Raw genomic sequence first — 15,808 nt, 5'->3', positions numbered from 1 at the left:
GGGCCCTGCCCTGCAGCAACAGGCACACACAAGAACGGGAGTAGGAACAGGCACACCTCCATCTCCCCATCCAGCTTTTCCTGCAGCCCTTTCTCACCCCATACCCTCACCACAACCACTTTTTTTCCTGCGTATCCTTAACCAGGGTTAGCTATCACTTTTGGGTATTTCTCACCAGAGCACCAACAGCCTCCTGAAAACTAACCCGTACAGAAAACATCAACAGGACGCAGCAACATGACTGACCAGTGAGGGCTCGTCTTTCTCAAGCCGTTGGCTTGGTGTTGGCTAACTGCAGATGCCTATGGGAGAGTATAAAAACAAAGGAATTTTATCCCAATATTTTCCCAGCTTGCTTCCCCAGCCTCTGGTGAGCTATGATTCAGGACATTTCAAGGCAAACTTGAAATCTTCAAATTCTGCAGCATTTTTCTTTCAAGAATTTGCCTAAGTGATATCTGAACCCACAAAAATGATGGCATCTGGGCATCCCATTCCAATGAGTTCCCCAGCTGAACGATGTGCTGAGTGGGAAACCCTTTCTGCAGTTTTAATAAATGTGTTGAATCCTTGTGTTTCAATGTCATCTGGGGTTAGTTTCGACTCAAGTTCTGAGTTTGTTTTCCAACGCCAACCAACTCCTGGTGGTTTGGGGAGACCTTAGAGACTGTCTTTGATTGCTCCAGCATCCTTGTTAAGATGTTCATCTTCACATGGGCATTTACAGCTAGCAGCAGGCTGCGAGTGCCATCGGGGTGAGCCATCTCGTCGGCAGGTTACAGAGCGAGTGTAACGAGGCAGAAGTGCTGCTGAGTCACTGTGACAAGAGCTGTTCATTAGCTCAACCTGCAGCACGAGAGGGAGGGGAAGCCCTTCTGGGCAGAAGAAGGGAAAGCAGACAGCTTTCTGGAAGGGAAGGCAAGCATAGGAAAGAAGCTGAGATTTCATAATGTTATTTCTTTTAATTAAGCCGCATTCTAAAAAACAGGGTAAGTTTGGAAAGTTAACTTGCTTCTGACCTTGAAGATATTTCATACATATCAGGAAAAAAACCCCCAAAAATCAAAAATCGACATGAATACATATTTTCCCACCAAACTGCAAAAAAGCCCAGCCCTACGGGGAGCAGGCACACATCACCCCACAGGCACCTATGCCCCTGATCACAATGTGTAGCACCCACAGAAAATTTAGGAGAGAAAAGTGGCACATTTCTCAATAGCTCTGCTGAATCACAGCAACGTAAGCCATCATTTGGCAATCTGAATATACAATCCCAACTGAACACGCCGAGAACCTGGAAATGCTCTTATTCTCGCACTTTGCAACTCACACCGTCTGCTCAAGTCCTTATCTGCTTACAACTCTCGCTTGCCAAACGTGCTTTGCAACGTGACGGTGAGGAGTTGTGAGTAGCCGCCTGGAAGCCCTGGAACTCAGTATTCCTTGTTCGCTGGCGTCGGGCCGAAACCTGATGCTGGAAGCAAGCGGTGTGTGATCCAGGTGCCAAACTATCAAGCTCGGATCCAGCTCCAGATTCTGCCAAGGCATTTTTTTTTTGGCATCATGCTGGTTTTGTGTATCTGTGACTCCGGTGAGCAACACAATAGACTGGAGAGCTGGGCCTTACGAGCTACGTTGTCATTTCAACCACATTTCTGACCTTGCTGAGTCCCAAACTTCTGCTCTGAGCAACATCTGAAGTCTGAGCTTATCAAGACTTTCTGTCTTTTCACCCAAGGACTTTGGCATTGATTAGCAAATGATTAAGAAAGAGAGTGGATGCACTTTTAGTCTTTAATCTTCTTCACATGTATATTATTTATCTCATAGGACATGGAAACTGTTCTTGCACAAACAGCAATTTCACTGCTGATTTTTAACAGCCACTCTGTTGGGATACCATGGCACAGGCTGTCTGGCAGGATCTGTGCAGTGCATGGTCCTGAAGCATCGCTGTCTTATTCTTGGGTTCCTCTTATAAAGCCTCACCTTAGAAGGTGCTGAGTATCCTCAGCTCCCACCACCTGCAGTGAGGGGTGGATGCACGGTGACACTTCTGTGGATTTCAGCTGCTTGGAGGATGACTTGTAGGGAAAAGCAGCATAATAGTTCCAAGACTTTTAGCTTGCTGAGTCTCGTAATAATTCTCCCATGCAAGGGTGATGCCCTCCCCCCTCCTCTGCTGAGACAGCAGGCAGTCTGTCTCCCAAAATCTGGGATGACACTGATCCTGGCAGAGACCAGCACCTGGATGAAACAGCACCCATGTCTCCACCCCACTACTCAGCAACAGCTCTTATCATTAAGACAGACCAGCATGATCTCAGTAAGGAAGACCTGCTGCAGGCAGAAACTCTGCTTCCTGAGGGACTTGATCCCCAGGAGTGTCCCACACCACAGAGCGGGACCAGGCAGCCACAGCAAGCTCAGTGACAGGCTGCTGGTCCCTTCAGCAAATGCAAGACAAATCTGTGAGCAGTGGCCTCTGCAGCTACACTACAAGGCACAGCCTAGCTTACAACTAACTCCAAAAACTCATGGTCATATTCCCTGGTAATGGGCTGAGCCTGTGAACGCCGCCTGAGCCAGGGAGTGCCCATCTGGGCAGCGTTATCAGGAGCTGGTGATGATGCAGGGAGACCCACCAGGCTTCTCCCATGTCAGGCACTCGCCAGCATCCACCTCTGCGCTGCAACACTGCTCTAAGACTGAACCAAAGTACAATTTTTTGCACCTGCTGGGCTTAGCTGCTGGCATAATTTAGAGCAGTACCCATGGTTGAGGGTGTCAGAAAACATTTAGCAGTTTGGGCTGGTCCTGAAATGCCTGGGAACCTCCTTAGAGCATGCTCCTGTCCCAGCGCTGATCCCACACCTCGCCTGCCCCCTCTCCCACCTTTGCTGTGGGGCGGCAGGAGCAGTCAGGGCTGTCAGCATGACGCCGGGTTGCAGGAGGGACAGAGCAGCTCTCCTCGCTGTGAGGATGTTGCACATTTATCCAGCATAGAGCAAGGTGTTGCAATGAACAGAAAAATGTGCTGCAGCGGTATCTAAGACCCTATCACTGAAGGGAATGAACTATATTAAGGTATAGTCTGCACTTGAGCATTCATGGTAAAAAATGACTTATACTGACATGCAAATTTAACTAGATGAAGCTTTTGATTATTTCCCCTATCTCTTGGTTTGCACTGTTTCCCTGAGGTAGAAGAATGCTCTTTGCCAGTAATTCATTATAAATGCCCCAGCCATTCCCATTAGCTACAGCGGGTCTCCACTGCGCTGCTCAGTATTAAAATATGCACAAACTTCTCTTCTCCCCAACTCACCAAAACCAATTTTTGTATCACTCTGAGAATTTAATCACATTTCTCTTCTCTTGGCTATAATCAACATGCATGCTTCATACAATATTTACTTTCTGTGCAGGTACCAAACTTATATATGACAAACTTTTTTACAACAGAGGACAATGTTAGCTGAATGCTCTCTTAGAGTAAACTAAATATAAAATTCTGCACAAGGTATTATATCAAAGTGCTGCTCCTTAAACCCATGCTAACTCTGTACCAAGTGCATCAGACAAGAAATGGCAAAATTAAGCCACGTACAGCAGCTCTATTAACAAACATATTGGACATCCTGGAAGAGCTAACAAAGCAGGTATAAACAACTCTGCCATGGAGCATACTTCCGAAAACCCACCCTACAAAAGGCTGGATGCCCTGAATTTCCAACAGATGAGCTGAAGGGCTGCAGGAGGGAGGGACAGACTGGCCTCTATCACACATTATCAGGACAAAAGACTACTCTTAGACAAGGGCTCTGTCTACCTTAGCAAGCCGTGGTAGTGCAGCCCAGAGGGAGAAGATGGGAAAGGTGGTGCTGAGGACCCGACATTCCGATCCCGTACACTGTGGGGCTGCTTTGAGTGAGCAGCCACCCGGTCCCAGGGGGACCATTGGTGGCAGAAGGGCACTGGATGTGCCCCAGAGGGCATCACTGAGCCCAGGGACGAGGCTCAGTCCCACTGCTCCTCTCCACGAAGTGCTGCTGGGGAGGAGACAGGCATTTCTGGTAGCCCTTGTGTGGGGATAGGAAAGGGAAAGAAAAACTGGGGACCCCCTTGAGCCCATGCTCTCCTCTACACCTGCACATTGGTCAGCCCGCTTGTCCCAGGTGGGAGAACCTGTAAGCTTACTTGCATATGATGCTATTAAATCAAACACTTTGGCAAATCACAGGAGACCAGAACAAGACAAGCTGGAAAACAAACGCTCTCCACAAGCCCAGTGGCACAGCTCCTGAGAGTGGCCAGAAGGATGCAACGAGCAGCACACATTTAATTTTACTCTGACAATGTATCCAGGCTAAACCACACAATTACATGGGCTGAAATGTTCTACGGGACAAATAGGCATTTCACTGGCAGTCATTAAATGATTTTTAAAATTCTGACATGATGGTTCATGGAAAACACATGGCTAGATGTGCTTAGGCTATTTTTTAAAAATTTGCTGCATTTTGGGTCATGTTTCAGCCTATGCAGAATTGCAGCAGTACACCCAATTCTCTTCACCTACATGCATGCCTTCCCTTTAATGAACTTCACTCAGCTACTGCTCTGTATCACCGTGAGCCTCCTCTGTCAAATCACAGTCACTTTAATGAGAAAGCTATAGCTCTAGGACTACATGGCTGACAAACAGAGCCTTAACATATTTTCACTGTTTTGTTCAGGAAATAAAAGGACACAAGGAAGCCACAGGGTATGAAGCCTGAAAAATTCAAGCACAGCATATATGGTGATCATCTGAAAGGTCACCTCAGACACATGGTGTGAATTTTGGGGTTGTCCTATGCAGGGACAGGAGCTGGACTCTGTGATCCTTACGGGTCCCTTCCAACTCAGGACATTCTATGATTCTATGTGGTTGTTCATAGAAAGAAAAATAGGATAAAATAAAAACCGTCCTAAAATACAAAGGGGCATGATTCATTATGTGGTTACGTAAGACAGCCGTGCCATAATGCTGTTCAAGTCATCTACAACAGCATGACACTGGTGTAAGAAGGGATGAATCAAGCCCTGTGTTTTCATTTTAAAAGGATACTCAGGCAGCTTACAGCGGGAAGAGCTACGGCTTCCAACAGCTCCTGACAAGGTCCCTCCAAATAAAATTGTCAGGGTGGGTTCAGCTTGGGAGATGCAGTCACACAACTCCCTTTCCTTTGGTAGGAAACTAGCTCCACAAAAAAACCCCAAAACATTTCAAATGTGGCGTTCTTCCATGCTACGAAGATGTGCGTTTTCCAGCCGGTGTGGAGAGGAGGCACACACTGCTCGGAGTGCGTGTCGGGGTGAGCTGGGGTAGCACAGCAGGCTGCAGGGAGGACCAAGGTTGTTTCCCTTCCCTGCTGTCCAGGACTTTTAATGCACTTCTACAATAAATGTAGATAATTATATATTTATTTTAATATAATATCTTTTTTTTTTTTTTTTTTTTTTTTTTTTGCTTAGCTGAGTTACTGCCTTGTCCCTGAGGAGCTTTTATCATTACATTGAAGATCTTATTTTTGCTCTAACTGACAGATGCTGCAAACTATCTATAAACTCTGGCAGCCAACTACAGACATCTATTCTCTGCAGATTTATTATACATCACTGATCCCCTAATGGAGCAAAATCACCTCATTCTTGAGTACAGTCATTGGACCAGAAGCAAACCACACTGCAAACTACCTTTGAGGTCAGATACCTGCATCTCCATCCTAGGAGGCTGCTGGGGAGGAATAGGCGAGGCCAAGGTCAGAGCTCAACAAATTAGCATAACTGGATCCACAGATATTCTCCATCTGCCAACAAGTGTAGCCGACTGTGGCTAGGACAGAATTTCTACATACGCAGGGCACGCAGAACCAACTAAGTCAATTCTGTCCCTGCACAGCCCGAACCTAAAAAATATACCACAAGGGAAAAACCAGAAGAATTCACCATAGTCACTAAAAAAGGAAAATGAACTGTCATTTAATATTGCAATTTAGTCCAAGATACACGGAAATGGGACACCTGGTGTGTTAGCCCCAATGTCTGTGCTTTCCTCTGCAAGTGTGGGAAAGCGCTTAGTTAAGCCTCCATTTATCCTCCCATAAGCCAGATGTCTTATTCGCCTATTTACCACTGGGGTAATTGCCATGGACTTAGTGGCCTCTTTATCAGGCACAGTGTTTTAGAAGTGTTTCAGGCTGAATGTTGCTGTCAGGTGCAAGGCGCAGACAGTAGCACAGGGTGAAGAACAGGGATGGCACATTAGCAGGGTGTTTTTCAAACCATTTACCAAATAAATCTATAACCTCTGGCAATACAGTCTGAAGGAAACGGTTCTGCACAGACACTGGCATGACTGAAGCGCTAGAGTTGCAATAAAGCCGAAAGCAAGCCATCATGACATAGACCACAACATTCTCTCTCCCTATTACGTTGAATCAGCAATGTTAATTTAATCTCTCTCTCAAAATGGTGCAACTATCTGTAACATTTATCTACAATTTAAGTACATTTCTAATTTCCCCTGTATTCTTGCTTCAGGAATTTGACAGTGTTTTGTGGGACTTTTGCTCCTGATCAATCCCATGTTGCCACCTGTCTGCTCCTGACAAATCCCAACCCTGTGAAGGCTTGGAAACCCTCAGGATGTTTAGACGGATGTCATTTACTTGAGCTGATCTGTTCCCCAGACTCGCTGTTGGCATCCCTTAAACAGGTGAGTGTTCATCTTGTATAAATCAGCTGAGCTCTCTTGGGACTCATTTACATCAACCAAGAATGCAGCCCAAAATATAGAACTAATTTCCCATGTTTCAGACTGTCAGACTGTCAGACTGTATCCCTTGCTGAAAGGACCATTATCAGCAAAAGAACTGCTAGAAACACTTAAAAAATGGTGCTGGAACTGCAGTTCTGGCAACCTTCTTGCATAGCAAGTGAAGTAGGGGCAGATGCTTCTCCCTGGCCCTTAACCATTCCCTGGGCACAGACAGAGACATGAGCTAGGTTTTGCCCACCAAGAGAGTTTCCTGCAACTACTATAAAGGACAAAACAACCAAACCAGAAGGCACCAGCTGATAAACCCAAGATTATTGAGAACCTGGGTGGAAACTTTCTCTGGAAAAGTAGATCAACATTAAATGGACACCTGCCTTTGTGAAGGGTATTTAAAAATACGAGCTTGGGACACAACAACACAACAAAAGTCTGTTTAAGGCCTTGCCTAACTCATCAGGTTCAAGAGGAATAAAAGAATAAATGTAAGAAAATATAGCTGCCTAATAAAGAAACAAAACTGACCATTGTTACTAAGGAGAAAATAGAGGGATATCACCAGTTAACTTTGCAATGGCATAAACTATTAAATTCACAGATACTAAAGGGTTCAAGGAAGACATTATTCATAGTAACATATGAGACCACATAAAGAACTACCCCTAATCAATACAAATACCAAAAATTACAACAGAAGTGAATCTCTGAGCTCTGCCTAAGATGCCTAGATACCTATCAAACTAACAGGTGGACTTAATAAAAATAAGGGTTATATTCCGCCACTCGTCACATCGAGGGACACTAGAGGTGACACTTCATTCTCTCTGCGGTCCCTTTGACGTTAGGGTTATGTCTCACAATGAGAAGTTACTGCTCCGTCGTAGGGTAGCAGTGGGAGAATCTGTCCCCAACCCATTTTCTTCTTTGCAAAAGTATATCTGATTCTTCCAGAATGGGTGCAGTGACAGAACTGACCTACTCAAACTGAGCACGTTCGCTGTGCACAGTGATGGAATTGCTTGGTGTACAAACCGCTCTACCCCACCCCGAGACGCGTCGCCCGCAGGGGCCGACCCGGCGCAGTGCTCTCAGCGAGGGGCAGCCGGAGAGGAGTAGCTGAGGATGCTAATGTAAATGAAAATGCCCGGTGCAGTCAAAGGTACGTTTGCACTGCAATGTAAATGACACTGTGCAGTCACAGGACCGTGACTACACGGGATTAAGGGGACTTTGCGCGATCTGGCTCTGTGGCTACAGCCCAGCGAACAGATCCGTGGATTAACCACGCTGAGCAAACAGCCAGAGCAACAAGAAAAGCAGAGTTCGATGCCTTTCACTGAAATTTTACTTTTTCCCACAGCACAGCCAGTTCTAATTTGCTTTTGCTCTGGCAGATACAACAGGAAAAATATGCAAAGATGCCCCTTGTCCCAGCTGTCAGGATTGCAAAACAAATGAGAGATTTGAATAAGTTTACTTAATTGTTATCAGTATTAAAGGCACCTTAAGGGAATCATTCCTAGAAAATAATAATTTGTAGTAGATAATAAATTACATTTTCCTCTATTTTCCTCCTTGAGAAAAATCTATTAAGACTTTATAATTAAAACTCCTGAACATAGTTCAACTAAATGTTTTCAATTGAAAAATTGCCTATTTTTAAAAAGGTCCTTTTTTATTTTTTTCATAAAAACACTGTTTGCTCTCTTGAGAAATGCCACTGAAAATTATTAACTGTCATTCTTCATCAAAACAGCTAAATGAAACATTTATTTTCTCACTCAGCAACTTAAAGCCATAGGACTTTTTCCATTTCTATTTGAAAATCCTGGCCAAACAAAAAAAATTACCTTCTCGAATCCATTTTAATAACAGTAATAGAGATTATATGGGAAGATATAAAACGTGCTCAGGCATGCGTGTGATTCACAAAGTTGTCCCTTTCCCTCTGTACTCCACGCTGATCAGCATAATCAGTCCGCAGTGACCAAAAGAGAGCATCCTTTCTGTCTGGGGTTTTGGTTGTGGGGTTTTTTATTTATTTCACACTTTGGGACCAAAGTTTGCATCCAAGACACTGCAGTTTGTTCTGTACCTCCACATATATTCATAATGGAAGTAGAGTAACATGCTAAAACCAGAGTATCACCACTATACCGAATTTGCTAGCAAATCCCATCTCTACAGGTTATAAGCAGTTTCCTTAGGACTGTAAATTATTCATTTACTGAGTTCTTACCATAATTTCAGTGAGAACAAAGTTTAAAATGTTTACTTACTGATGTATATAGGTATCCTTCGCTGTTCATTGCCAGATACAATTTTGTTTGAACCCCCTGAATCGCCACCACTCGTAAACCCACAGGTATGAGGTTAAACAACGCTAGGAGAGAAAGGAGATGGAGAGCAAAATTAATCCTTCAGAGTATGCAGCTTAGGTAGAGAATTAAGCCATAATTACCAGAACCAAATACAGAAATTCCCATTCATACATACATTAGTTGCTGCAGGTGCTATAGAAGAATACTGCGACTATTGTGGCCTTTTATAGCAATCTCCACCAATAGCTCAGAGATCACCTACAGAGGATATCGACATACCTCCCCCGTTCTGAAGATGGTGAATTGGAGGTGTTGGGGGTACTGAGAGCTCAAATGACTTACCTGCCTCATAAGCAGAATCCAGGGTCTGCTGAGTAGAGCTGAACATAATTTGGGTTTGGGTTTGGTTTTTTCTGACAGTAAGTTGAAAAAAAAGGATAATCCAAAACCAAACAAGCTGTTTTTCAAGACAATAAAAACTTTTTTTTTTTTAACAAATTCAGATCAAATTCAGTAAACACGTTTGACCAAAAGGCAGAAGCAAGGTGAAATTCAGAAAAGTTAAAAACCTTCATGAACATCTCAAAATGTTTTCAAAACTCATCAGGGTTTTTTTTTTCTTTTTGAGAGGAGAATGTGTTTGAAAAAAATAGAGTTAAATAACTTCCAAATGAAATGAAATGCCAGCATGTTCATTAGATCAAGCTCAAAATCTCTTCTTTCAAAATTGAGCTGCTTCGAATGTTCTGCTTGCATTTGTGCTTCTATACATGCTAATAGTGGCAGTATTTATAAGCAGAGAAATGTCTCTACAAAGAAATTAAGATTCTGGTTTTTAAAGTGGCAAATTTAAAAAAAAAACCACACAGGCAAAGCTCTGCCGTAGCTGATATTCATGGATACATCAAAACTGAACACAAGCAATAATGAACTGAATACAGCACTCTGTGTTCAATAGGTAGGATTAATACCAATGGGGAATTAAGAAAATTTTCAAGAACTGTTATCATAACCCAAAGCATCTCCTTCCAGCCCATTGTAGAAATGCAGAGATAGGATGAACTTGTGCCAAACTGGCTTTTATTTCCAATGGTTTATTACTTGGCTGTAAAACTCTGGTCTGCTTCAGGCTGAAGTTTGGTATTTATGGTCACTGTCTGAAGCCAATTTAAAACTGAATTATGATTTTGAAATATTTTGATTATTTTTAAAAGTATAAGCTGGGAATTATGACCCATTAAAAAATTTGTTTTCAGCCTGACAACCCCCAAATGGTCATATTTAATGAAAAGAAAATGTGCATGTTGCCAGCATTGAATACAGATTCTAAATTCTGGGCATGGGGTTGTCAAGAGCATATCAAAAAAGGAAAGAGCAAACGTATGCATACCCCATTTCAGTAAGGGCATGCCCAGAAGCTGACACTGTGCACTGTGGACAAAGGACTAAATTCTGGTGAAAACAGGCTCTGTTTCAGCAGGCAGCTGGACCTCCAGCTCCATGTGTTGTCCTGGGTTAACCTGAGCATCTCAGCCCCATGGCTGGGGAAGAGAGGGTGCAATAGGCTCGGGACACGCTCAGGGCTGGGCTGAGCCTGCCCGCCTGCGCTGGCACAGCGCGAGCGACGGGTGCTCTGCCCTGAGCTTGGGGCACCTTTGAGCACTGAATTTCCTACAAAGGTCAAATACAGCAGAGCAGGTGGAAATACCCAGATTTAAATGTAGGAGATCATAAAATCACACCTATGTTTTTCTTTCCCTTTCACACACACAGGTGTACCCGCAGACACAAACACACACGCACATGCAGCCCCTCCCCACTCTCGCCTGCAAGCACAAAATCAACAGAAATGGCTTTCTCTTCACTAAAACAAAATCCTCTGGTTCTGTGCAGTTTTTGGCAAACAAAACTTCGATTTTCAGTAAGTGAAATGCTTAGGGAAATGGATTTCTCATTCGTTCTATCAAATGCTTGAATTTATTTGTGGGAGAAAATATTCCCTGCCTGACTCAGTAAATATTCCTGTGGAGAGCCCTCTTCTGCAGTTCAACCCCAAAGAGCAGCATCTGATCTCCATGTAGGCAGGAGAGAACAATTTCAAGCTCAGTATCCAGGCAGAACCTGGAGGTCTCTTTTGAAAGGCACTTTCTTAATGGCATATTTATGAGTAGGGCAAGCATTTGGGTATTTTCAGCACAAGTGTACAAGTGTGGGCTCCACTGTAAATAGTCCTATGACCCTGTCAGTAGAACAGCTGAGGACAGGGCAAAGCCTGGGACAGTCGGGAAGACACAGCTCACAGCCACAAGCCACAGAGATAGGTTTTAGTGAGCAATTCCTGGCTGTGCTGTGCTTGGCAAAGCGGGCAGAGATACGAGGCTGAGCGATTTCTGCTGGGGAGGGCTGGGGCACCCTCTGCGATGGGTGCTCAGCTGCTTCTCTCAGCAGCTGAACATGTTTTCCTGCCATAAACGTACATGCTCTATTTTGAGGCAAGATGAGGGTTAGGCACACTCAGAAGCTGGTTTAGACATCGGTGGGATTAGCAGCTGCTGAGGCACAGACTATCGGAAGTTGCAAAAGGGCTGTGGGGGAGTAATGGTGCCTCTGCCTCTGCTGAAGGGGAGAGGGAGCAGCTGTTGGAGGGGTGCAGTCAATCTGTCCTATGCCAGCACAGCCAGACACACAGCCAGGCTGCTCCGGCTGCTGCCTCCAAGGCAAGGGGACACTGGCACTGCACCAAAAAAGGGGGCTGTCCCCTTCAGCAGCAGCCATTGCTCCCACTGTCCTGCACAGCAGCAAGTCCAAGGGCAGCTTCTGTAACAGCGAGTGGCCTGTCTGTGACCCCTAAAAGCTGATGGGGCCAGCAGCAGAGCCGCGCAGCCCCCTTCTCTGCAAGTGTCCAACGCCACGGGCAACGGGTTTGTGCTATCGCATTTCTAGCAGTTGACCCTCATGTGGGCAGATACGGCAGAAAGGGTGAAAAAAAAAAGCCAGAGGAAAAGAAATTGTTTACTAGTACAATCAGTTTGTGTTAGCATAAGATAATGCAAAGTTATTTGCATCCTAGCCTTTCCCTGTTACATTTGTGCTGTGTAAAGTAAGGACATAATATCCATGGTAATGAAAAACTTGGCGATGCCTAAGGCAGAAATGATCTTTGCTATGGCCCTTGCGCAATACAAGCTGACAGCGAATTAGACCCGCAAAATAAGAGGCAGTGGGCCACAGCTGGATTTATGCATGTATACATTACTGTGAGGTCTGTGCTATCCTGGACCTTCGTGCACTTCTGCAGGATATTGTTTCTTATATTTCCTTATTTTATCAGTCTTCAAATCTTTTTATCTTGCCAAAATTGGCAAATAAATTCTGCCTTGATTTAAAACCTTGTCCTATTTAACACATTTAAAACCTGTTTTGCAGCCAGAAAATCTTTTCCACGAGGCACTTCCTCAAATTACATGGACTCTTGGCTAAAACTGAGGTCTGTGCTACAGCCCCTCAAAACCATGTTTCACTTCCTGCCTAAATTGTGCTCCAAAATCTCAGCTTTCTTTTAAACTCCCCACAATTGTGGACGCAACCTTGTTTTTGTGAACCTGCACACGGCATTGGGTCTACAGAGCTTGAAATAATTGTTCCCAAATCAGGAGCTGAAGGGGATCTTGAGGCAAACTTCCCACCCAGCTCTAGGTAGCAAACGATGGAGAAGGCAGACTCCTGGCCCCAGGATGCTGTCAGGAGCACGAAATATCAGCTGGCTATCGAGGACCACAAGCTCTCCCATCCCTACCATAAAAAGGGAAGAAAAATTCTCAAATTTGAACAAGACTGACCTATGCTGTGTCGGGAAACCAGGCAGCCTATATCTATGGTTTGCTCTATAAAATGCCATTTCAGAGTCCTCGTGCTGTGCAACCGCATTGCTGGGCACAGCTGCATTCAAGGATGTTGCCCTTATTGTTAAGAGGAGATTTTATTATTGCAGTGAATACAAAGCAAATGGTCTCAGAGCAAATGTTCAGTGGAGGTGACAAAAGGGAAGAGCAATGATATCCCTCAGGGGGTTGCAAACGAGGAGAGAACGGACTGGAGAAGAGTCCCCCCACATTTGGAGGGTGCTACAAGTCCCGTGACTTCCCTGCAGTGCACGAACACAGGTTAAATGAGATATGCTTCTGCAGATATTGGAAGAAAGGGTTTGAGTGGGCCTGATCTACTTAATATTCATGTGAGCAAGGCTTTGGGGGAAGCCCCTTATGTGGACTGTGATCCACAGCATGAATCAGCCTGTCTTACTAGCTCCATCAAAAATATTGCAATTAAAATAAATTCAGGACTGCAGGACATTCAGGTCCATACACTTATCTTACATAAAAGGGATATATACAAAAGCATGTGGTTTTTTGTGATAAAACCCTCCTCTGTTCTGAACACTCAGATACTGCATCCCAGCTGCAACCATTTCTGGGATACTTCCATTATATTTAAGTATTCAGCATGTTGGAAGGCTGGTATCCAGCAACAGGGAGTTTTTATGATTTGCTTTGTAATCTGTCAGGTTATGGTAAATTTAAGGACACAGTGAAAGCAAAGATATTTTAGAAACAGACACATGTGCATGAATGCCAAAAGGACAGATTCCCATAAGTTCTAACTTCTTTTGAATCTTAGAATCCCTGTTAGATGAATTGCAGCAAAGTATTTGAATGAAACGATCCCTTAAAAAAAACAGATGGAATTTTAGATATTTGCTCTGGTACATTAAAAGTTTATAATAATATCATGCTTTGATTCAAAAAGTAAGGTTTGCCTCTTTCTTCTTCTTTTTTAAGATAATTAACTGAATCACCCTGAAATCCTGAACGATCTGTACTGACTTTTAAAAACATAATTATTAGATCATTCACTTGAAAGAAAAGCAATGTTTAAGGCCTATAAGCATCACTTTTGGAGTGGATTTTGTGGCTGCACTGAGGAGGACTCAATAAGATGGCAGCAGCCGCTCAGCATCGCACTGATCTGGTCTTTGTGCTGCCTTCTCCGCGGGCGAGGATGGGACCTGGAGCCAGACCTCAGATGACCCTACAAATCCTACGCTTTGCTGTGCCCTAAGGCCAGCACCTTCTGTGACTGCAGGGGAGACCTCCTCCAGCAGCCCCACGGGTTCTCTCCGGTCACTCAGAAGTTAATACAGGGATGCAAAAAGGATTAAAGAGGGTGTGGGAGGAGTGTGGGAGCAAGTGATCGGACGAATAAGATAGGATACTTCCTATTGCATCTAGTGCTTATTCTGCCATATTCAAGTGCCCTGTAAAATGAAACAACGTCTGATCTGCAAATGCTTTTCATATGAAAAGGGCGGCACTTAAATCAGTGCTTTTTAATAAGTAAAAAGGAAGGTCTGCCTGTTGATTTTCTGGTTTGTTGTCTAAGTGGCCTGAAACACCTTCTTGAACTCCTTGCTCCTCCTAAGTCCTTCTTTCACAACAGAAGCGTAGGTTAAGCTAAACAATAAACTACGTGAAACACTTAAATATTTTACTCACAAACACAAAATCTATGCCCCAGTCATCTTTTCCTGTTTTCTATTAATTCTCAAAGTTGTAAAAGAAGCCCAAACAAACAAACAAAACACCACAACAACAACAACAACAAGAAAACAAATGCATCCAAAGCTTTTTCACAGAGAAGCTGAGGGGAATCTGGTTGAAAGCTGAAGGTATAATCAAGTTTAGAAGGGGTAAGAAAAATAATAATAGGGAAACGTGAACTTTAAAATAATGATTAACTCTCGTTGTGTGAAATAACACGGCTCTGTCTGAATGAGCCCCTGTTTAAGAGTGGAGATAGTGTTATTCTATTTCAGGCACTCTGAGTAGGCGAGCAAATTTTCCCTGTTAAAAAAAAAAAATCTAATAAAATCCAAAGGACAGCAATGAACTTCTCTAGATTACCATGGAGATAACATTTGCTTTGTTTGTCATATGTGTCATCATTACCTCCTCTAGTTCATTATTTCTGTAAGTGATTTTTATTTGCATTTCTCTCAGACCCAGTAAGTCTGAAAGACTTCTGCACTGTAAGCACAGTGTTAACGCCGCTTCCACTCACTCAGTCATCCCAGGACAACAGCTTTGAATGGACCTATATGGGAAGAATGAGACACCACAATTCACAAACATACCATTTATTCTTATGTCACTTACTATAACTACTGTCCTCCTCTTTTGTTCCATCAATCGTTCCATCTGCTTGCAACTGCAAGTGGTATCCTTGCCTGCTGTATAGCTTTGTTACTATACCTTTAAGCTGAGGCTCTGTAAAAAAACAATAGTGAGGTTAATGTGGGAAATCCTGACGTGCGGTTCCAAGCAAGCAGGATGCTAAAAACAAATCTCCAGGTTTCTTCTCAAGGCTGAGATATTACAAAGACCCAAAACAAAAGCAGGGCAACGAGCTTTGCAACACTTTTCATTTAGGTTGAGATAAATTTTCTGTCTCTGAAATCAGTTACCAAAATGATTAAATGCCACTTTCGATGGCAATGTAGGTAGCACAGTAAAATCTGCTTCCAGGGAATACAAATTCCGACAGCGTGCTGCTTGGCCTCAGGAGCTCAGCCCTATCTCATTTAAGATTAGAAATGAGCTGGCAA

At 43.8% G+C, this 15,808-nt stretch overlaps 1 protein-coding gene across 4 annotated transcripts in view; it reads right to left on the bottom strand.

Annotated features, from left to right (window-relative positions):
* The window catches only part of FGF13 (fibroblast growth factor 13), a 262,685-nt gene that overhangs the window by 43,581 nt on the left and 203,296 nt on the right, over positions 1 to 15,808 (bottom strand). For all 4 annotated transcript variants that reach the window (XM_064462926.1, XM_064462929.1, XM_064462928.1 and 1 more), the window contains 2 exons: positions 15,360 to 15,470; positions 9,106 to 9,209 (listed from right to left, as the gene is read on the bottom strand). In XM_064462926.1, the coding sequence (XP_064318996.1) occupies positions 9,106 to 9,209; positions 15,360 to 15,470 (215 nt within the window). The remainder of the gene's footprint in view (positions 1 to 9,105; positions 9,210 to 15,359; positions 15,471 to 15,808) is intronic.

The sequence above is a fragment of the Phalacrocorax carbo genome, chromosome 11 (assembly GCF_963921805.1).
Source record: "Phalacrocorax carbo chromosome 11, bPhaCar2.1, whole genome shotgun sequence".
In the NCBI taxonomy this organism is placed as follows: Eukaryota; Metazoa; Chordata; class Aves; order Suliformes; family Phalacrocoracidae; genus Phalacrocorax; species Phalacrocorax carbo.
This window is presented reverse-complemented; position numbering and strand designations above follow the sequence as displayed.